The sequence below is a fragment of the Callorhinchus milii genome, unplaced genomic scaffold (assembly GCF_018977255.1).
Source record: "Callorhinchus milii isolate IMCB2004 unplaced genomic scaffold, IMCB_Cmil_1.0 Scaffold3, whole genome shotgun sequence".
Taxonomy (NCBI): domain Eukaryota; kingdom Metazoa; phylum Chordata; class Chondrichthyes; order Chimaeriformes; family Callorhinchidae; genus Callorhinchus; species Callorhinchus milii.
This window is the reverse complement of record NW_024704744.1, coordinates 6,811,964-6,834,727: the sequence shown is the minus strand read 5'-3', so window position 1 is coordinate 6,834,727 and position 22,764 is coordinate 6,811,964. Positions and strand designations below refer to the sequence as shown.

At 43.8% G+C, this 22,764-nt stretch overlaps 1 protein-coding gene across 1 annotated transcript in view; it reads right to left on the bottom strand.

The window, feature by feature from the left end:
* LOC103179015 (dystonin) overlaps nt 1-22,560 on the bottom strand; it is a 323,265-nt gene extending 300,705 nt beyond the window's left edge. Inside the window, exon 1 of the mRNA XM_042333693.1 lies at nt 22,291-22,560. Within this exon, the coding sequence (XP_042189627.1) occupies nt 22,291-22,390 (100 nt within the window). The 5' untranslated portion in view covers nt 22,391-22,560. The remainder of the gene's footprint in view (nt 1-22,290) is intronic.
* Nucleotides 22,561-22,764: the final 204 nt, after the last annotated feature.

Genomic DNA, 22,764 nt, shown 5'->3' with positions numbered 1-22,764 from the left:
TACCTAGCAGTAAGTAGGAACTCAGTTATTCATCGATTGCCGGATCGCTTTAAAAACGCATTTTGCCCACAACGTACACAGTCAATTCATTTGAAGCGTTTTGAGATGTCTCAACGACGAGATAAAGCGCTATATTAAATACAAGGATTATTATTATTAAAAGATGTTTGTTTCTTGGTTCTTATTTATTTATTCATTCATTCAAATCTGTGTCAACTTGTATTAAGTTGAAGATGAACCCACCAGATTGTGAAAGCTTTGGAAAACCGCAGCTGATCACAATGTAACCCTTACCACACTCGCCATCATCCATCACCACCACAAACGTGTCAGTCTAGCTCAGTTGGTAGCCCTTTTGCCTTTGAGTCAGAAGGTTGTGGAGTCAAGCTCCAAGTCCGGACTCTGAGCTCATAGTCTAGGCCAGGGTGATCCAACATTTCTGGCTCCTGAGGGCCAGTTGCCTTATTTGAAACATTTCAGCAGGCTGCAGAAGCAATATCTTTGTCTTTCTCTTCCAGAAACATAAGATTTACGGGTTATGAGGGGAGCGATGTGGGCCAGATGAAATGGGGGGTGGGAGGGGGGGGCCGGTGAGGGCAGCAATGAAATCGGCAAGTTGTCCCACCCTGGTCTAGGCTGACACTCCAATACTGTGTTGAGTGGGGAGCCAAGTGCAACCTATCAGCCGGGCTGGGCTGGCTGGTCTGTCATCAGCAATGCACCTGGAGTACTGCAAACCTGCTTGGCTCAGGAACCGGACAACCGAGGCCGCTGCAGAGGACTGACTTAATTCCAAAAGCATCAAATCTAAGAAACAGCTGTTCTGGTTAGATTTCCCCAACCTGCACGCCCATTTGTTTCCTCCACGAAACACTTATTATTGTAATTCAGTCTTTGAAGATGTGCAGAGAGGTTTATACACAGAAAAGTATCAAATCGTACACAGATAGACATTATTAATACCTTCCTTGAAAATTGTCATCTTAATGCCTAAGTATGGAGGAATGCCATCCCCCCTCAACCTCTCTAATAATAATCCTTGCGTTTGATATAGGGCATTTCATGTCTTCGAGCCGTCTCAAAGTGCTTCACAGAATATACTGTATATCATCAAAGACTGAATTACAATAACAAGCTGGTGCAAAGCAGACCTCAGACATTCATCATCAACACTGTATGCACAAGGAGTGACGTATCGATTGCAGTTACATTATCAGCCTAAAGGAAATGGAGCTCATCCCAATTAGTTCTAAGACTCACAATAACCTCCACGCTATGTATTGACAGGGTTATCTATTGCACGTCTACCTTACATGCCGTAAAGTCAATGCACTGGGTGCACAGGAAGGAAAAGGTCATCATTCAATGCGTGTATTTGACATGATATTAGCAGTATTTACCAGCATTACAATAACTGTGCGGTAACAGAATCAACATCCGTTTTACTTAGTAAGTGACTGTAGCCAGGAATTATTACTTAAGTTATTGAGAGCAGTTTATTGTCCAGCTGGTATGTGCTAATAATATTGGTTGCAATAGCAACAGAGATAGTCCAAACGTTTAGTTTTTCATAACCAAACATTTAGTTTTTCCTTCAACATTCTTCACCTTCTTTTTTAAAAAAAAATCGATTGGAAATTCACAGCGCAGGAGGCTGCCATTCAGCCCATGGAGTCTACACCGGCACACAGAGCAAGGTGTTCATTCAATCCCACTGCTCTGCCCCATTCCCATAACCCTTCATGCCCCTATCTTTCATATACCGACTTTCCTCTTGAAACCCGCAAGTGGACTCTGCCTCTACCACCTCAGCAGGGAATCCCAATAACTTATTGTATAAAACTCTTTTCACTTTTCTTGTGACAATCATACGTCTATAACCCCTAATCAAGGACTTCCCTATTTTCTATGTTCATCTCATATACCTGAACGTTGCTCCTATAGAAAGGTGCTTCTACACCATCCTATCAACAGAATACATTACCATTTAAAATTAACTTGCTGCATATCTCACTATAAACTCATGTCATAATAGACAAAAAAACTATACAGGAAACTTGTTTGAATGACATTAAACCTGATGGAACAAAGACAAAACAGAGTCACAACATTACAACTGTAGCATTGCACCGTGACAGAAAATCAAACTTCATGCCAGTTTCTGTGTCTCATCTGTGTCTCATCCCATCATACGACATTCACTGCATTTATGAATCTTTCCACCGCTTAAAATAAAGTAATAAAAATATTGTAACTTGACACTTAATCTTTCCCCAGACTTCAACAGTGTGAACGAGTATTCCCTTCTCAATACATAGGCTAAAGAACTTCATGTCTCTTAATAATTGCATCACTTCTCGTTTTCTCTGTACTTTCCCACCCCCCCACCACAATTCACTAACTATCATCCAGGCTCCCATTTTTTTTAAAAACTCTACTAGATTTGCAATACAGAATATTCAATCATATTTCAAACTAGATGTCACCATCCAAAAAATGCAAGGATTATTATTATCCTGTTTTTTTACATTGCACTTATTCAGGATCAAGCCAAGGGCAATTACACATACATTTTCCCATGCATTGCACCAAGGCACTATCCTATGTGAAGGGAACTATACAAATGCAAAGTTGTTGCTGCATTCAACAAGGCTATCCAATGATTCTTTATTTTCCAGCCCATCAAAAAGTGTAAACTCACAAGAGGGATACAGATTCGTAGAAGGTTATTAGATGAAGCTGACCCTTAGGTCCATTTGATCTCGTCCTTCAATTATACCCACCTGATCATTCTGTGATTAACCGCCTGGTTCAGTGGTTTCAGTTGTAGCATTCTCACCTCAGAGTGAGAAAATTGTTGGTTCCCCTTATGTTGAGAATTTGAACCCTGTCTAGACTAACACTCCAATGCAGTGCTGGGAGTGTGTTGCATCGTTGGAGGTGCTGTCCTTCAGTTGACACGTGAGCAGGCCTGAACAGGTACACGGGACCTTGGTTTCAAGTCTGAAATTAGAGAGTATGTCTTCTATTTGAGACACAGAAATTTCCATGCGTGGGTGACGTGGATGGATCACTCGGGCGGGTTTGGTGATGGTCTGATTTCACATGCAAGGCAGCCTTCAAGTCGCTTGGGTCTGAAATGCCGTTCACTGTCCAGCGCCTTGGAACGTCCTCCCGACATGAAAGGCACTACACAAATGTAATTGTTGTTGTTGTTGTATAAGTCAGAAGGAGCCAATTAAGCAAGTGACCAATTTTATCTGGGCTTTGGCATGGGATCCATGATGTTTTTGGTCAGCAGGAGCTCGGGTTAACATCTCATCCAAAGGACAGGACCTCCGACAATTCATCGCACTCTTCCCCCACCGCACCCCCACCATTGGAGTATTAACATATACTATATGAGCTCAAAATCCAGATGTGGGGTTGATAACGATTGTTATCAACTGAACCAGACTGACAATAATATTGGGTCGGCTGAGATGACCTCTATGGTTAAATACCCTGCAGACACTTCTCTATCAGAGCATAAATATAATAATAATCCTTGCATTTGATATAGCGCTTTTCACGTCTTCTAGACGTCCCAAAGCGCTTCACAGAATATACTGTGAAGTGAATTGACTGTATATTTGTGGGCGAACGCGGCAGTCAATTGCACACAGCAGTGTCCCACAAACAGTCGTAGATTGAAAATGACCAATTTATTATTATTTTTATTTTGGAGGGATTATTATTAGGCGTGTGGAGTAAGGAAACTTGCCCAAGGTTTCGCCCTGCCTGGAACACTGGAATATGAAGAACACTGATTGTGTGTAAGACACAAGAGGCTCCAATAGCTGTAGAACTGTATCCCAGTGAGAATCAAAGCCTTAAGGTGCCGGGTGGGAGGAAGAGATAAAAAAGTAAAACTGCTGAGAAGCAACCAATTCAGATCCATTTTTATCCTTTCAATGGACTGACTTATCTTATTATCTTCAATGGCCCCAAGTGACATGTTAATTTCTTCTATTTAGTAAGGAGGGCAAAACAACACTTTCAAGCTCGATTAACTTCCCTCAGAGGATTGAGGGATTGAAGGAAGCCGTAAATCTTCTCCCTGTGTAGGAAATGCTGCTCCAAGTCAACGCAAGTCTTTGGGAACACAATTCAGTTTTCCTTTGTGCAGCGTGGGACAGAGTCTACGGGGCAAGAGTCAAATCTCGGTAACTTTGGTTCATCCCAGATTTCACACTGACTGAAAGACCCATCTAGTGGATTTAATGATGCTTGAAAGCAGTAAAATATGTGCAAGACTCATTGGCACCTCCCATTTTGCCACCGGTGGGGTGGGTGGTGAAGACCTGAGAAAACTATCTTCATCTTGTTGGAAATGTTCTTTTTCCAACATATTCCAAATAATTTAGCCTACAAAATAATCCACTTTACAGTATATTCTGTGAATTGCTTTAATATGTCTCAATGACGTGTTGCTCGGGTCCAAATCCCTGACTGCCCAGCACCTTGAGACATCCTCCCAACGTGAAAGATGCTATACAAATGTAATTTTGTATTGTATGGCGCTATATCAATTGCAAGGATTATTATTATCATCAATAATTCAGAACTCATAACCCATCCCATTAACTTCTAAGACCCATAATTCTGGTTTTCTTTTTCCAGAACGTTTCTCGCGAGTGATCTAAGACAGGTTGGTTAGAGAGTGAGCCTCTGAAATGCAGTTTGACTGGGTAATTATGGACTCAGAGGGAACCGGTTGGAGTTTATAACAGCCCCAACATCCCCCTGTCACTTAGAAGCTTATTTAATTTCTCAACTTGATGGTTAGTCTAACAACAAAGATTATTTTCAAACTGTGAAATTGGCCAGTAGCTAAACAAACAAACCCTTTTTAAGAAGCACAGAAAAACAGCTCCCAAATTAAGACTGAATTTAAGAATTTGGCAAAAAGTCTTCACAATTATGAAATTTTAAGGCAATGGACTTGAGGCTGAAACTGAAATTTTAGGTCAATGGTCAATGCAGGCCAGCTGTTGATGGTGTGGGACTCTGCAAGATCGTGGCACTAAAGGTCAATTTAGGAGATGGTGGTTTGTCTCTATTGTTGGAAAGTATCAGGACATTGAGGTCCAGGGGCTTGCAAATGGGTCCTTCTCTTTTACTCCTCAACTCACCCTTTCAGCTGATTCCAGCATTCTGCTGATCCCCCCCCAAACTTCCACTCCACCATCCGCAGCAGTACCTTCAGCCACTATGTCCTGAAACTCTGGAACTCCCTGCTTCAATCTTTCCACCTTACCACCTTTTTACCAGTCTTCAGATCACACTTCATGCCTCAGAAGCATAATTAACGTCCTGCATTAATTTCCTCCAGTAGATTAACATCTAAACCACTGATGAATCTTGCATTTGAGCTGCATCATTTTATCCTTCACTCAAGGGTCACTCAACTCGCTTTAGTGCTTTTAAATAATAGTGTATATTATTATTATATTATTATTAAACAGTTTCCTAAAGTGGCTAGAAAATGAAGTGCAAATTATAATAATGATTGCATTGATATAGCGCTTTATTACATCTTAGAGACATCTCAAAGCACTTCACAGAATATACTATCAAGTGAATTGACTGTATATTTTGTAGGCAAAATTGGCTAATGCATTCATCTACAATCGTCGTTCTTACACTTTACAACAAATCCTGCAAATCATTTTGAAACTCCTTCCCAATGTGGAAGGCACTAGTAAGGATTACTTATTTTTTTATATAATAAGTTGCTCACAAAGCAGCTGATGTAGATAATACTGCCCCAAAACAAATATTTAAGAGACAAGAATTTTACAGCAAGTCATTTAACAGTCTAAACTGACACTCTAATGCAGTGCTGAGGATGTGCTGCATTGTCGGGAGGTGCCATCCTTCAAATGAGACATTAAACCAAGGTCCCATCTGCCTGTTCAGGTGGTTGTTAAAGATCCCATGGCACAATTCAAAAAGAGAAAGGAGTTTGGGCAACAAACAATGACCAACGATCATCCAAACAAAACTGGTCATTCACTGTTGGTGAAGCTTTGCTGAGCGCAAATTGGCTGCCACATTCGTCCACAAACTGTCACTACACTTTACAGTATATCCTTTGAAGCGCTTTGGGACCTTCTCTTGGCATGAAATGTGCTATATCACATGTAAGGATTATTATTATCTTTTTCAGTTCTGAAATCTGGGTTAACATATTCTCTTTCAGTTCAGCCAAGTTTTGCAGTTGCAGAAGCCCATCAGCATGCTTGAGTATCCAAATAAAAAATACAGAGAGTTCCACATGTGCGTGGAAATTTTCCTTTGATTAGAATGGAACACACACTCTCTCTCTCTTCCTGAGGGATGCACACGGCTCACTGAATCCTGGAAAATATTACGCACGGGTTAGTGACAGCCAAGACCAGTAGACGAATGACGTAACGTGAGCAGTCACAATCAACATCCTCACACAACAAAGCAACATTGGCTTATACAGCACCTTTCACAAAGAAGCAACATTTTAGGAGAGATTCACAATTGAAGCTGAGAGCACCAAGTATGGAAATGGAACAGCTCAGACAGTTGACCAAAAGCATGGTTGAAAAGATAATAATAATCCTTGTATTTGATATAGTGCATTATCAGGTCATTGAGACATTACTTTTTGGAGGGATTATTACCCCGGAAAGCGATCCATCAATCAACTAACAACCAGGTTCCTATTTACCGCTAGGTAAACAGAGACGTGTGGAGTAAGGAAACTTGCCAAAGATTTCGCCCTGCCCGGAAACTAAACCAGAGTCCTCTCACCTGTGATGCGAGTGCGCTAACCACTATGCTACAGAACTCACCTTTTTAGGAAGGTTGTACATAAAAGGAGAGAGGATGCAAGGTAAAAGGGGGTAAGGAGAGGCTTCTAGAATTACACAGAATGATATTGGATGGAAACAGGCCATTCAGCCCAACTCGTCCATGCCCACCCCTCCTCTTCCCCTCGATTCCCCAGAAGTTTGGAGCAATTTCTCTGATATATGTTTGCACTAAAGACCAGAGCAAAACAGGCAGCACACAATGGAATTCTCACTCACTGGCCATAAAGACCTGCTCGTTTAGGAAATGGAAACACTGACGATTCTCTGGAGACTTGTGGTTAAGGTTTAATGTTAGAAACAGTGCTGCAGATCACTTCACAACAAGCCTGGCTTGCAGTATTTGAAGCATTCAGAATTTAACACAGGATTTGCGGTGAGGGTAGAGAGGGAGAGGGAGTAAATTAACCTTCCTTGTTGGTAAATTGAACCAGACATCCCCAATGTAAGTATACAGAGATCAACACATTTACACAAATAATAATAATCCTTGTATTTGATTATAGCGTCTTATCATGTCTTCAAGAGTCTCAAAGCATTGTACTGTAATGGGAATTCACTGTATATTTTGTGAGCGAAACACGGCAGCCAATTGCACACAGAGGCGTCCCACAAACAGTTGTGGATTGAGTAACCAATTATTATTATTATTTTTTGGAGGGATTATTACCTCCGGAACAGTGATCCGCCAATCGACTAACAACTGAATTCCTAGGTAAATATAAGCGTGCAGAGTAAGAAAACTTGCCCAACGCTTCATGGCCTCGGGAATTGAACCCTGGTCCTCTCACTTGCGAGGCAAGTGCTCTAACCACTGAGCTTCAGGACTCCACAATTAGCCAATAGTCACAGGCCGAGGTCACCTCCACAAATTCTCAATCTAAGACTGAACGCACAAGAGCCTCTGAACAATGCTGGCAATAGTCAATAACAATAATAATCCTTGCATTTGGCATAGCACCTTATCACGAAGGACGTCTCACAGGATTTAATGTGAAACTGAAATGAAGTGACAATGGATTTGTAGGCACAAGCAGTAGCACAATTGCACAAGTGGCCCACAAATAGCCATGAAACGAATGAACAATTCTTATTAGAGGGATTGTTGTCCAGAACACTCCCTAAACATCCGCAAGATTAAACCAAACCATATCCTTGATTCAATCGACTGGAACAACTGAACATTTTGGTTCATAGCACAAAATACAGAACCTTTACTTTGTTTAAACAATGTGGAATCAATGTGGTGAGGAGAGGGAATCAATTTGGAGCTCATTTCTCCCCCCTCCCTCAATCTTCTACTTTTGAACATTGTTATTAAGTTGAAATTGAGGCATTTCATAATCCGATTCGTGCGATAGTTAACATTGTTACCACAAGGAAGCAGTCATCAAATAATGCAAGTTTCATCCAAATATGCTTCTGTGAGTAGAGTTGTATGGAAAAGGGGTTAAGAAAATCAGAAACCCTCAAACACTGCACATTGTAGCAAACTGATGCTTTAAACATAATAAATAATAATCCTTGTATTTGATATAGAGCTTTTCACATCTTCGAGACGTCTCAAAGCACTTCACAGAATATACTCTGAGGTGAATTGACTATATATTGACTATATTGTATTTGTGGGCGAAACGCAGCAGCCAATTGCGTACAGCAGTGTCCCATAAACAGTCGTGGATTGAAGTGACCAATTTTATTGTAGTTTTTTTTTCTTGAGGGATTATTTTTAAATAGCTTTGCTTATTTGAAATAAAAACCGGCAGTCACTCACCCAATGATAATAATAACCCTTGCATTTGATATAGCGCTTTTCACGTCTTCTAGATATCTCAAAGAACTTCACAGAATACACTGTAAAGTGAATTGACTGTATATTTGTGGGTGAAATGTGGCAGCCAATTGCGCACAGCAGTGTCCCACAAACAGAAGTGGATTGAAGTGACCAAATTATTATTTTTTTGAGGGATTATTATCAGACGTGTGGAGTAAGGAAACTTGCCCAAGGTTTCGCCTTGTTGGAAATCAAACCCAAGGCTCTCACTTGGAAGGCGAGTGCTCTAACCACTGAGCGACAGAATTCCACACAATAAACCGTTCAGGAAATTACTGGTAATGTTGGTAATTACTTGAGCACAACCATCTAACACCTCATTAATTTACCCCATCATAAAGCCACTTATCTGTCTGCCTGCCTGGCAGGTTCCAGATCACCCATAGTCATTCTCTCTGGTCAGTGAGAGGGAATGGATCACAAGACCAATACACTTCCTGATCACAACAGTGCTAAAAGCCACTTCAAATCCGTGCCTGAAAACAGGCAGATAATTTTTCCTGATTGATTTTTGTTATAAATGCACTTTGCGTGTTTTTAAGTGTTTGCCTTCTGATGTGTATGCAACATTAGCAGTCATTAGTGGAACAGATCCACCTTGATATGGGGATGGGGGTGGGGAGCAAAACTGTGGCTGTTGTTCCCAGAATGTATGTGTGTCAATAGCAGGAGAAGTCTGTGAAATCCTACCCACTCATTCAAATAGCCAACTAACAACAAAACAATAAATTATTACATTTGTTTAGTGCCTTTTACGTTGGGAGGACGTCCCAAGGTACTGAACAGTCAAGGATTTGCAGCCGAGCTGGGGGCTGGGATCAAGAACGATGGAGGGCAGGGAGGGTATGGGGTGGGAAGGTGGCACGGTCGAAGAGGAGGGACTTGAGCCGAGCCTTGAAGAGGGCAAGGGAAGGAGCGAAGGAAAGGGAATGTGGGATGGAGTTACAGAGGGTTGGGGTCAGAGAGGCTGAAGGCCCGACCGCCAACATTACCGCCATCTGCATTGGGGCGGGCCGGGCGGGGGACGTGGAGCAGTCCAGAGCCTGCTGAGCGGAGGGAGCGGACAAGTTGATAAGGGGTTAGCAGGTCGGAGAGGTAAGAGGAGACAAGGCCATGGAGGGCCTTAAAGGTGAGGATGAGAATTTTGAACTCGATCCTCTGAGGGATGGGGACCCAGTGGAGCTGGGGGAGGGTGGGGGTAATGGGGGTCACAGATCCTGGTGCAGAAGAGGACACAAGCTGCAGGTTCTGGATGATCCGCAGCTTGCAAGGGAAGAGTTGGGAAGGCCGACAAGAAGGGTGTTCGCATAGTCGAGCTTGGTTGTAATGAAGGTAAGTGTGAGGGTTTCAGCAGCCTGAGCGGTGAGGCAGTGGCAGAGTCGGGCAATGTTGCAAAGGTGGGGGAAGGCAGACCAAGTCATAGCATGGACATGAGGGAGAAAGGACAGTTGAGGGTCGAACAAGACGCCTAGGTTGCTGACTTGGTGAGGTGGAGCGTGCATCTATGGATTGTAATGCTGCCAGCCTGAGGTACGGAGGCTATGGTGAGAGGAGAGGCAATAGGGGAGGATAGAGTGGTCCACGGTGTCAAAGGCAGCAGAGAGGTCAAGGAGGTCAAGAAGACAGGGGGAGTCCCGGTCACAGATGGACAGCATGACATTGTCACCTTGACCAGGGCTGTTTCCGTGCTGTGGGCATCACGAAACCCGATTGGAGGGGTTCATAAAGGGAGTGGCAGGAAAGGAAGGAGTGAAGCTGGGAAGCAACAACCCTTTCAAGGACCTTTGATAGGAAGGTTGGAGATTGGACGGTAATTAGTGAGCAGGGATGGTTCCAGGGAATTTGTTTTAAGATAGGGATGATGACAGCTCTTAGAGAAGTGGGAAAAGTGCCAGTTGACAAGGAGTGGTTGACGAGGTCCGAGAGTGGAGGAGGGAGGAGGTGGACTGGGAGGTAAGAAGAGTGGTTGGGATGGGTCGAGGGAGCAGGTGGTGGGCTTCATGCAAGCTGTAGTGTGTATAACCCGCTGAAACCCTGTTCTGGAGTCCTGTAGCTCAGTGGTTAGAGCACTGCCTCGCAAGCAAGAGACCTGGGTTTGAGTCCCGGCAGGGCAAAACCTTGGGAAAGTTTCCTTACTTTGGGAAAGTTGCCTAATAATAATCCCTCAAGGAAATAAATAAAATAACAATTGGTCACTCAATTGACGACTGTTTGTGTTCCACTGCTGTGCACAATTGGCTGCCACATTTTGCCCACAAATATACAGCCAATTCATTCACAGTATATTTTGTGAAGCGTTTTCAGACATCTAGAAGATGTGAAAAACACTATATCAAATGCAAGGATTATTATTATTTATTATAATGGTGGTGAGAGAGAAGGGGGAGACAGGTTCGAAGATGAGGAGGGAGGGATGGGTAGGGGCTGGAGTGTGAGGGAGAGATGGGGAGGGGGTGGCAGTTGGGGTTGGCAGATGGGAGGGCGGAGGCAGCTGAACAGATCCCCTCAATCTTGATCTCAAGGAAATCCAGCATCTCCTCGCAGTTGGAGTTCCTAATGGATGGCAAAACGAAGCCAGAAATCACAGGATTTAATGTAGAGTATAGTGACTGTATTTTGTAAGTGAACACAGCAGGCAATTTGTGATCATTAATATCCCACAAACAACCACAAAACAAAAGTCCAATCTTATCCGGGGGATTGTTGCCAGGAAACCGGGAGAAACAGGATGTTTGGTGTCCCCTGAACAAGCAAACAGGATCTCAGTTTAAAGTCTTCAACTGATGGATGGCACCTCTTACAATATAATGCTCCCCCACACACCAATCCCCAGTGCGTTGGAGTGTCAGCCAAGACTTAATTGAGACATCTCAAAGCGCTTCACAGAATATACTGTCGAGTGAATTGACTGTACGTCCTATGTGAGCAAAACCAATTGCGCACAGCAGTGTTCCACAAACAGTTGTGGAGTGAGTGACCAAATTATTATTATTTTACTTTTTTTGTAGGGATTATTTCCCCGAGAAAGCGATCCTTCGATCAACTAACAACAATGGACCTACTTATTGCTGGGTAAACAGAGGCGTGTGGAGTAAGGTAATTTGCCCAAGGTTTCGCCCTGCCCAGGAATTGACCCCGGGTCCTCTTGCTTGCAAGGCAAGTGCTCTAACCACCACGCTACCTGACTCCACGTAGAGTACTGTAACCGATACTCTACAATACTCCCTGGCCAGGGGGGAGTGGAGGGAGGAAGGGAGGTGTGGGGGGGGATTAAATATTCTAGTAGGAGTAGGATAGCCACTCCTTGCTGTGTGACCTCTTGAACAACCTCACTCAGCAGAATGCTTCCTTCCCTACAGTGACCGCATTCCAGTCCACTTATGCAGCTTCACTTTATGCCGGCATGGAAAAGTGTGTAAGAGAAGACGCTTCTCAATAGAGCTCATTATAGGAATCGCCTTTCTCCTCAAAAATGTCAGCCACGCTCCAAAGAGGGCGGATTCAGATCTGACATTTAAAAAGCTTCTTAAGTATTTAACAGTTACGCTCTCAATTCAAAATGCTTTTTTTTTTCCTAACGCAAACTGGTCAACTATGCGGAGACTCAAAGTAACTACTCTCAGACAAACTACGTGTTTTACCCTCAAAATACAGTTACTACCATTTGCAATATATTCTGTGAAGAGCTTTGAGATGCCTCAATGACCTGAGAAAGCACTATATCAAATGCAAGGATTATTATTGTTATTATCATCTCAATTCACACATAAAAAAGTGGTCACTCAATCGACGACTGTTTGTGATCCTGTCTGTGTGCAATTGCCTGCTCCACTTCGCCCAAAAGATACAGTCAATCCACTTTACAGTGTATCTGGTGAAGCGCTTTGAGACGTCTCAACGAGGTGATAAGACGCTATAAGGTTCATACCACAGGGATTAGCGTGGCAAAACATTAGGCAAGTTTCCTTACTCCCCACGCCTCTGTTTACTTAACAGTAAGTAGCAACCCGGTTGTTGGTCAATTATCGGATAGCTTTTCCAGGGGATAATGAACGCTTCAAAAATTAATAATAATTTGGATCCTCAGCCCACAATTGTTTATGGGACACTGCTAGGCACAATTGGCTGCCACGTTTCACCCACAAAATAATAATCTTTGCATTTGATATAGCGCTTCTCACGTCTTCGAGGTATCTCAAAGCGCTTCACAGAATATATTGTAAAGTGAATTGACTGTATTTGTGGGAGAAACATATACAGTCAATTCACTTTACACTATATTCTATGAAGGGCTTTGAGACTTTGACGACCGTAATAAGGCGCTATATCAAATGCAAGGATTATATTATAATAATTATTATTATTTCAAATGCAGGAGGGATTTTGACTTCCTTTTTCTACTGAAGAGACTTCTGTTCTATTCTTCCTTCCAAGAGGCGAGTGCTCTAACCAATATGGTCCTGAATGATATTTAATGCCTTTCACGTGGGGTGGGAGGAGAGGAAAAGGGTCTCAAAATGCTTCACACATGGAACAACTGACTGATGTCCCCCTTCCTCCGCAGATTAATTGTCCCACGCCTACCTTCACATCAACTGAGATCAACTAAGCTCCAAACCTGAGACCTTTGCAGGCCATACAACTCACCTACTCACTGGATAATCTCAGTGAGCCGAGGCAAGTCTGCAGGGAAACCCTCAAATTCTCAAATGAGAATTTGCTTCAAGTTGCTTTTGAAAGCCAGCTCTACCAACTCAGAAACCCAAGCAGTCACAAGACCAAGTCACTGTGACCTCAGACACAGTTCGGTGCACCAAGAAGATGATCTCACACAGGATAAATTAAGCTCAAGTTTAATATTGAAATGTGTTACGAGCGCAAGTCAGTAGACAACTGCCATCTATAAAAACATCAATGTGTCTATGCCCAGCAGATTTAAAAAGAGCTGACCAGCTCCCTGACCACGACTGCCTTCTTCCACCTCCGCCACATTGCCCACCTCCGACCGTACCTTACCCCAAATGCAACAACAACAACAAGATTCCATTTATAGAGCGCCTTTCACGTCGGGAGTTCGTCCCAAAGCGCTGGACAGTTGGGTCAGGACCCGAGCAGGGAGGAAATGGTCAGGGTGAGGGGAGGGAAGGGAGGGAGCGAGGAGGGGGGAAATGGTCAGGGTGAGGGGAGGGAAGGGAGTGGGCAGAGTGTCGAGAGGGGAGCTAAAGGCATGGTCAAAGAGAAAGGTCTTGAGACCGGCCTTGAAGGAGGAAAGGGAGGAGGCGGCGAAGGCACTGGGGGATAGAATTCCAGAGCCTAGGGGCTGAGAGGCTAAAGGCCCGGCCACCGATGGTAGGGCGGTTGGGGCGGGGGATGTGGAGCAGACCGGAGCCAGAGGAACGAAGGGTACGGGCAGGTAAGTAGGGGGATAGTAGGTCGGAGAGGTAGGAGGGAGCAAGGCCGTGAATGGCTTTGTAGGTGAGGATCTTGAATTCGATCCTCTGGGGGATGGGGAGCCAGTGGAGGTGAGCGAGGGTGGGAGTGATGTGGTCCCGAAGCCTGGTGCGGGACAGTACACGAGCTGCAGAGTTCTGAATGACCTGCAGCTTGTGGAGGGAGGTGCCGGGAAGGCCGGCGAGGAGAGAGTTCCCATAGTCCAGCCTTGAGGTGATAAAGGCGTGGACCAGAGTTTCAGCAGCGTGAGGGGTGAGGTAGTGCCATAGTCTGGCGATGTTTCGGAGGTGATGGAAGGCGGTGCCAGTTGTGGTGCGGATATGAGGGAGAAAGGACAGCTCAGGGTCGAACAGAACACCGAGGTTCCTGACTGGCTTTGAGAGGTGGAGAGTGCAGCCTTGGATGCTGATGCTGTCAGCGCCTGAGGTGCGGAGGCGCTGACGTGAGCCAATCAGGAGGGCCTCAGTTTTGCGCACGTTGAGCTGAAGAAAGTTGTCTCTCGTCCAGGACTCGATGTCAGACAGGCAGCTGTCAGGACATCGGTGGTCGTGGGGTTGAGGAGGACAGGTAGAGTTCGGTGTCATCTGCATACATGTGGAAGTTAACCCCATGTCCTCGGATGATGTCACCACAGGGGGAGCATATAGAGGGTGAAGAGGAAGGGACCGAGGACAGAACCCTGAGGGACACCGCATGAGACAGTGCGGGGGGTGGAGGAAAAGCCGTTTGTGGAAACAAAATGAAGACGGTGGGAGAGGTACGACCTAAACCACTCAAGGACAGGGCCTTGAAGGTTGAGGTGGGAGGACATGAAGTGGAGAAGGATAGCATGGTCGACCGTATCGAATGCTGCCAATAGGTCGAGGAGGACGAGGAGGCAGAGCGAGCCCTGGTCGCAGATGGTCAAGATGTCATTGGTGACCTTGACGGTTTCTGTGCTATGGGCAGCACGGAAACCTGACTGAAGGGGTTTGAATAATGCATTGGTGGAGAGGAAAGAGCGCAGTTGGGAGGCCACAACTCTTAGAAAGCACCATGAACAGGAAGGGGAGGTTGGAGATGGGCCGGTAGCTTGATAGCTGCGATCCATCAAGGGAGGGTTTTTTCAAAGTGGGAGTGATGATAGCAGTTTTTAGGGGAATGGGTACAGAGCCAGAGGAGAGGGACAGGTTGATGATGTCTGTGATATGTGGGGCAAGGAGGTGGAGCTGAGAGGTGAGGAGTGGAGTGGGGATGGGGTCAAGGGAGCAGGCGAAATGCAGCCGAAACCCTCGTGCATGTGTTTGTCACCTCCCGCCTGGATTAATAATAATAATAATCCTTGCATTTGATATAGCGCTTTTCAGGTTGGGAGCTTCACAGAGTATACTGTAAAGTGAATTGACTGTATATTTGTGGGCGACCGCGGCAGCCAATTGCGCACAGCAATGTCCCACAAACAGTCATATGGATTGAAAATGACCAATTTATTATTGTTTTTGGATTTGGAGGGATTATTATTAGGCGTGTGGAGTAAGGAAACTTGCCCAAGGTTTCTCCCTGCCTGGAATTGAACTCAGGTCTCTCACTTGCAAAGCGAATGCTCTAACCACTGAGCTACAGGACTCCACGATTACTCCAATACACTCCTCGGCAGTCTCCCCAGCTCCACCATTCAAAAGATCCAGCTCATTCAAAACTCTGCCACCCGCATACTGACTCAGACCAAACTCCGGACCCACATCTCACCCGTTCTGGCCCAGGATCCACTGGCTCACCATCACCGAACGGATTGACTTCAAGATCCTCACACTTGTGTTCAAATCCCGTCACTCGCTGCCACCTCCCCACCTCTCCAACCTCCTCACTCCCCGATCCACTACCTCCGCTCGACTGACACTGGCTTCTTGCTCGTCCCTCGCACCCTCCGCCTCACCATCAGATGTCACGCTTTCAGCCACTACGCCTCAAAATGCTGGAGCACTCTCCCTCAATTCCTCTGCCTTGCTCCCTCTCTCCCCTCTTTCAAGTCCCCCCACTGAAAACTTTCCTCTTTGACCGTGCTTACAGCCACCTTCACCCTCCCACCGGCTCAGAGTCAGGCTCTGCCACTGTTAAGCGCTCTGAGAAGCTACCCTGTGTGGAGGGTGCTATAGAAGTGCAAGTTGTTGTTGTTGAAGGGATCATCTTTTCAAACCCTGTGGAAATACAAACCCAATGGAAACCCCCTGTGTAATTAATTTTAACCTGCACAGCATCTCAGACATCCTACGAGGTACACACTACCGTTAGTACACATACCATGTAATTTTTTGTTCACACACACACACACACACACACCAAGCAGCCATTTTTTTTGCAATGTTTCATGAACAGCCCATGAAGCGAATTAGCAATTTTATCTGGACAATTCTTGGTCCCGACATCGGGAGAAACTCCCTTCTCTTTTCAAATAGTAGCATGGGATCTTTAATGTTCATCTGAATTGGCAGACACTCAGGGCCTTAGTGTAACATCATTAAGTTTCATTAGTAATCAAACTGGTTAACAATCCACACTGCCTTGGATTCTAACCCTTCTCTTCAGAGAAGGTTCAATTCAAGATGCAGGACAATTAAACTTCTAGAGTTTGTGAGAGAGAGACATTAAACAACTTCAGACCTCAAAGAACTCAGGCATGGGTTTGGGGAAGGGGAAGGAATACTTTTGAGTATCTACATCAGAGGTGATTGCTTACCTACACACATTTTTTGCTGGGTTTTAGGCTGTCCCCAAGAAACTGAAATGAACATGGCTGAACCCATCACAAGTCAGATCCCTATTGCTACAATACGCAAAGGAAGCCCTCAAGCCACTTCTGACTGCAATGTCCAATTTCCGATGACTTAATCACTTATGTCAAAACAGTGACATTTATGCACATTTCACATGAATTATTCACAAGGACAATTTGGATTGATTAAAGTGGAAACCAGAGGTGGATAATATTTTAGTTAATGTTGTAAAAGTTTTATTATTAATATTTAGGAGTTTATGGTGCGGATGAGTTGCATTTATTGCAGTGTTCCCCAGTTACTGGGTACATTATACACAGCGAATGATACTGGGTGGGCCAGACCACTGTTACCCTAGCCTTCAGTTTTATAAATGCAATATATATCGGGACTTTGAGCTCTTTGTTTGGGCTAACACTCCAATGAGTTGCAGGGTGTGTGCTCTATTGTTAGAAGTCCCATCCTTCAGATGAGATGTTAAACTGAGGCCCCATCTGCCAGGTGAACATTAAAAATCCCATGTCGCTATTTGAAAAGGGAAGGGAGTTTCTCCCGATGTCGTGAACAAATAAAATTGCTAATTTGCTTCACAGCTGTTCATGAAACATTGCAAAATGTTTGACTGCCTTGTTCACCTATAAATACACAGTGACAACACTTCACAACAAATCCTGTGAGGCACTGATGGCAAAAGGCGCTATATCAAATGCAAAGATGATGATAGATAATAAAATCACAGAATGAACTCAAAATGTGTTGACCAACAGCAATCTACCACATGATTTGTGCTGATATTTTATTGGAAAACAACACAGATCCTATCACCCAGCTAATAACAAGCTTCTGTGTATTACCCCAGATATTCTGAACAGTTGTTCAATTATTCTTAATTTGTACTTCACAGTCGCTGGTTGACACAAGGTTTTGCAGACACCCAGCAGATTTTGTTTATGGCACGACTCCACTACTATATTTTCACAAATCAGAAGGTTTTTGAAAAAAAAAGATAAAACTTGAATTCCAAACAGTATGTGGGACATTACTCAGTCATTATCAGGAGAGCTCAGATATCAATCATTTAATGTATTATTTTTGTGTATAAATGATAAATAGAAACTAATCGTTATTTAAAGTAGTCATTATAATAATAATAATCTCACATTTGAAAAAGTGCACAATCAGGTCAATGAAATTTTTCAAAGGACTTTGCAGGAGGTAGTGACTGTGTATTTATGGACAAATGTGGCAGTTCATTAGTAAAACATCCCACACACAGTCATGCAGCATAACTATCATTTTTGTTAGGTTTATTTTGTTTTACCATCTAATATACATCATCTCTGCCCCCATTCTCTGGAACTCCATCCCGGAATCCCTTCAACTCACCCCTTCAAGGGCTGTCTCAAGACCTTCCTCTTTGACCATGCTTTCTGCCATCTCCCCACCACCCCACAACTCGGGTGCAAACCCTGGACTGCTTAGTGCCTCTCAGGACATCCTCCAGACAAGGAAGGCAATGTAAGTTTGTACTGTATTTCAGTTCACCTATATGGGTGCTATATAAGCGCAAGTTATTATATTTGGAGCAATGACAATTCCCATTCACATTAATGGATCTCCCACTGCACTCACACCTACACATTATGGGTCCCCTATAAATATACAATCAATTCACTTTACAATATATTCTAATGAAGTGCTTTGGGACGTCTCAAAGACGCAATAAGGTGCTATATCAAATGCAAGGATATTTATTCTTCTCCTCCTCATCGACAGGCTGAATTTTTTTCCAGCCTGGTTTAGTGCAATCTAGTTTTTTGGGTGTGTACATTTCAGCTTATTTTAACCCGAATCTTTTTCAAAAAAAAATAACAGGGTTAAAAGCAATTGTGTAAACGCACTAAATTAGATTTCATCTCAGCTGTTACGAGCAGAGTCAGCTGTAAGCAAATAGCAGTTGCCGTGCAAGCTCTAAGGGATAGAATCGTACGATGCATCATCATTTGGAATCTTCTAGCTATGTGTTTCAGCGCATTGGTATATAACAATGAGATCTCTCTTATAGCAGAACACATCTCGGAGTGCAAACTCAAGCTATCGGTTTTCCTCCCCCTCCCTCCTCCTCCTCCTCTCTGTTTCTATGTCACAGAAATTACAATGCAGAAGGTCGTTTGGCCCATCGAGCCTCTGCTGGTGCCAGCTCCTATATTGGAACTGCATACTCTAATCCCAATTCCCCATTCATTCCTCACATCGTTTCAAATAGCTTCTCTTCAAATACACTTGCAATTCCCTTTTCAATGCTGTTATGGTCAGTAGCATTTTGAGACAACAACATGCAAATTATATTTGTGTAGTAACTTTCACTTCGGGAGGACATCCCAAGGCGCTATATTTGGACCTTAGCTGGGGGTTGGGATCAGGAGGGATGGAGAGCAGGGACAGTAGGGGTATGAGGATGACCAAAGGTGTAGTTGAAGGGAAGGATTTTGAGACACGCCTTGAAGTAGGTAAAGGAGGGAGCGAGGTGAAGGGACTGTGGGACGGAGGTCCAAAGGGTGTGGGCAGAGAGGCTAAAGGCCCGTCCGCAGACGGTGGAGCAGCCTGAACGCGCTGAGCGGATGGAGCAGGCGGATCGACATGGAGACATCCTCCCAACGTGAAAGTTGATAAATGTAAATTGTATTGTTTAACAGGATCTTGCAAGAAAGTACTCCATGCTCCAATAATCCTTGGCACGTTAAAACAAAAAAAAACTTTCCTTATTCTTCCAATCCTTAAAAACACCAATTCACCAACCAACAAGTATAATCTCGCTTGCTTTATCCCCACCTGACACAACAACTCTGGATGGTAAAAAACAACAAAAAAAATCTTGGAGAATTTGTGAAATCATAAAATGTGACAGGACAAAACGATCCATTTGCCCAATCAAGTCTACCCTGGTGTTTTTTTTTCTCAGTTTAGTTTAATACCATTTTCTTTACTTGGGCCCCACATGTCCATTAATATTATTTTTCCAAGCATCCAGATAAAATTTATCATTCCCTTCATGGCTGTTGGTGGGTGTACACACCCACAATTGCTATGCATCTGTTGGCTGTCAAATCAAACTTCAAATAATAATGTGTGTGTATCACGGCCTTCACGTCAAGAGGACATCTCAATGGGCTTCATGGGATACATTGCAAAGTGTAGTGACTATTCTGCAGCCACTGTGTATTTTTGTAGTATAATCACTACACTTTACAGTAAATCTTGAGTAGCACTTTGAGACGTTGACCACATGATAAGGCCTTTTATCAAACCAGGATTTTATTACTATTTCAAAATGCAGTCAATTCACTTCACAGTAAATTCTGTGAAGCACTTGGAGAAGCCTCAGTGATGTGATATAAAGCGCAAGGGTTATTATTTAAATGTTTTTAAAATGAATGCGAGCAGTTTCTCCAGAATAAGACAACATTACTCTGTTGATGGTTGGGGCCAAGGCATTGAAGTCGATTAACAAACAGCTTGATGCTGTGATGGGAAGATTGCAGGGTGGGTGTTCTTGAGGGATGAGATCAAATAGGCCAAAGGGTTTCTTCATTTGATAATCTCTCCGCGATCTTGTGATTAAATGCAACACCCACAGCAACAGACAAAAAAGATTTTTACAAACGACATAAGCCAACCACTCCCAACCCATGATCAGCAAGAGATGCAAAGACCAGTAAATAAAAGGAAAGGAATTTTAATAATACTTTTATTGCAGTGAATCCTATGAAGCTTTGAGATGTTCTCTCAACATCTTTCACATCAGGAGGACATCTCCAAGCACTTCACAGGAATCACTGCAGTGTAGTGACTATTTTCTAACCACTGTATTTTGTAGTTTTGTCACAATGCAAAGAATTTACTGGAAAAGGAAAAATTGCAGGGTTTTGTGGTAAGAGCGGGACTAATTGGATAGCTCTTTAAAGAGCCAGCACAAGCATGATGGACCGAATAGCCTCCTTCTGTGCTATAAGATTCTATTAAATAAAGTGGAACAAACAGAGACCAGATTGAGCAGAACTGATTTGGGGAGGAATATTTTTTNCCCCCAGAAGGTTTAGCTCAGATATTCCAGTTACATCAATCTGCCAAGTTACAATTAATACGGTCTCTGCTGTTCCCATCTGGAATCATCGATCAGCTTTCAGTTGCACTTAGGGGTAAAAATATGTATTGTCAATTGTTAATGATAAGCTGGAAACGATAATGCAGGTTACTTAACTCCAGTTTTTAAACAATTAGTGCTGGGTGACTAAGCAGAAAGGTTACATCACAGAATAATGTATTTTTTTGTAAAAACGATGCATGGAGACCTGTAAAATAGTGGTTAGTGCGCTCACATCGCAAGCGAGAGGACCCAGGTTCGATTCTTGGGCGGGGCGAAGGCAAGTTTCCTTACTCCACAGGCTTCTGTTTACCTAGCAGTAAGTAAGAATCTGGTTGTTCGTCGATTGGCGGATCGCTTTCCGAGGGTAATAATTCCTCCAAAAAACAAAGGCATTTCAGCACTCAATCCACGACTGTTTGGGGGAGGCTGCTCTTCGCAATTAGCTGTCATGTTTCGCCCACAACATACAGTCAATCTACTTTACAATGTATTTTGTGAAGCGTCTTTGAGACGTCTCAACAATGTGATAAGGTGCTCTATCAAATTCAAGGATATATATATATATAGCAATAAAAATATACACTTGCCTAGTTGTTCTGTAGCAATTCCACCCAACATTACATATGTATTAAAAAGAATAACATAGGCAAAGCTATATGTCTTTCAACTGCTATCAATTACAGCATCAGCATTACACATCACAGCTAAGTACAAGGCAAATCACTCTTAAAATAATCTGATCAGGGGCTTGGCCAAGCCTACAAGACGCTGGAGCAGAGTAAACAAACGGCTGTGTGCACGATATTTATAGAAATGTAGTCATTAAACCAAAAAATAATGCACAACTCTTAGGTGTGGCACAGACGGGAGAAGGAGCAGTGCAATTTGGGTTTCTGACCCTATTACGATTGGAGACATACATAAGTCAGCAAAATAGCCTTCACATCAAATGGGTCCCAGGAACCAGAGTGAGTGAGTGAGAGAACAGGGTGGTCTGGAAGTGACAGATCTGCCTTCCACATACTATCACACACACACACACACATAGAGAGAGGCTATTCATAGCAAACAGCAAGCCCGAGATCTCAATCCCACCACTCAACCCCGAAAAAGGAGCAAAGAGAGAGTGAGACACACACACACACGCAGAGGAGAGATGGCTAGACAGAGAGCAAACCACCCGTTAGCTTGACCCAGTTCACAGGGGATTTGCATTACCTTTGTATCGTTCCAACACATTCTCATAAGCCTGCAGATACTCCAGTTCATCGGCGTAGTAATAAGCAGCGGGTGTCAACCCTGGGGTGTAGCCTGCCATAGCACTGAGCAGACACACCGACCTCCAGCCCCTCTCTCTCTGCCTCTCTGTGTGTGTGTGGTGTGTGTGAGAGCGCCTCTCGCCTTAAACTTGGATCAGAGGCTGCCAGAGGCTGGGAACTTGGGAAAGCGAGTGCCTGTCTCCTGCAGGAACGCCTCTAAATCTCTCCCAGTACCAATGATCAGTCCCGTCTCTCTCCCTCCCTCCCCTCTGGCTATTTCGCTCTCTTACACTCTCTTCTCTCCTCCCTACTGCACTGACTCATTCACTCACGCCGGCTGCTGTCCGCAGTGTGTAGGTGTCTGTGTGTGTGTATAATATATGAAGGAGGCAGCAATTGTCAGTCACTCTGGAAATCCAATTGCTACAGCAGG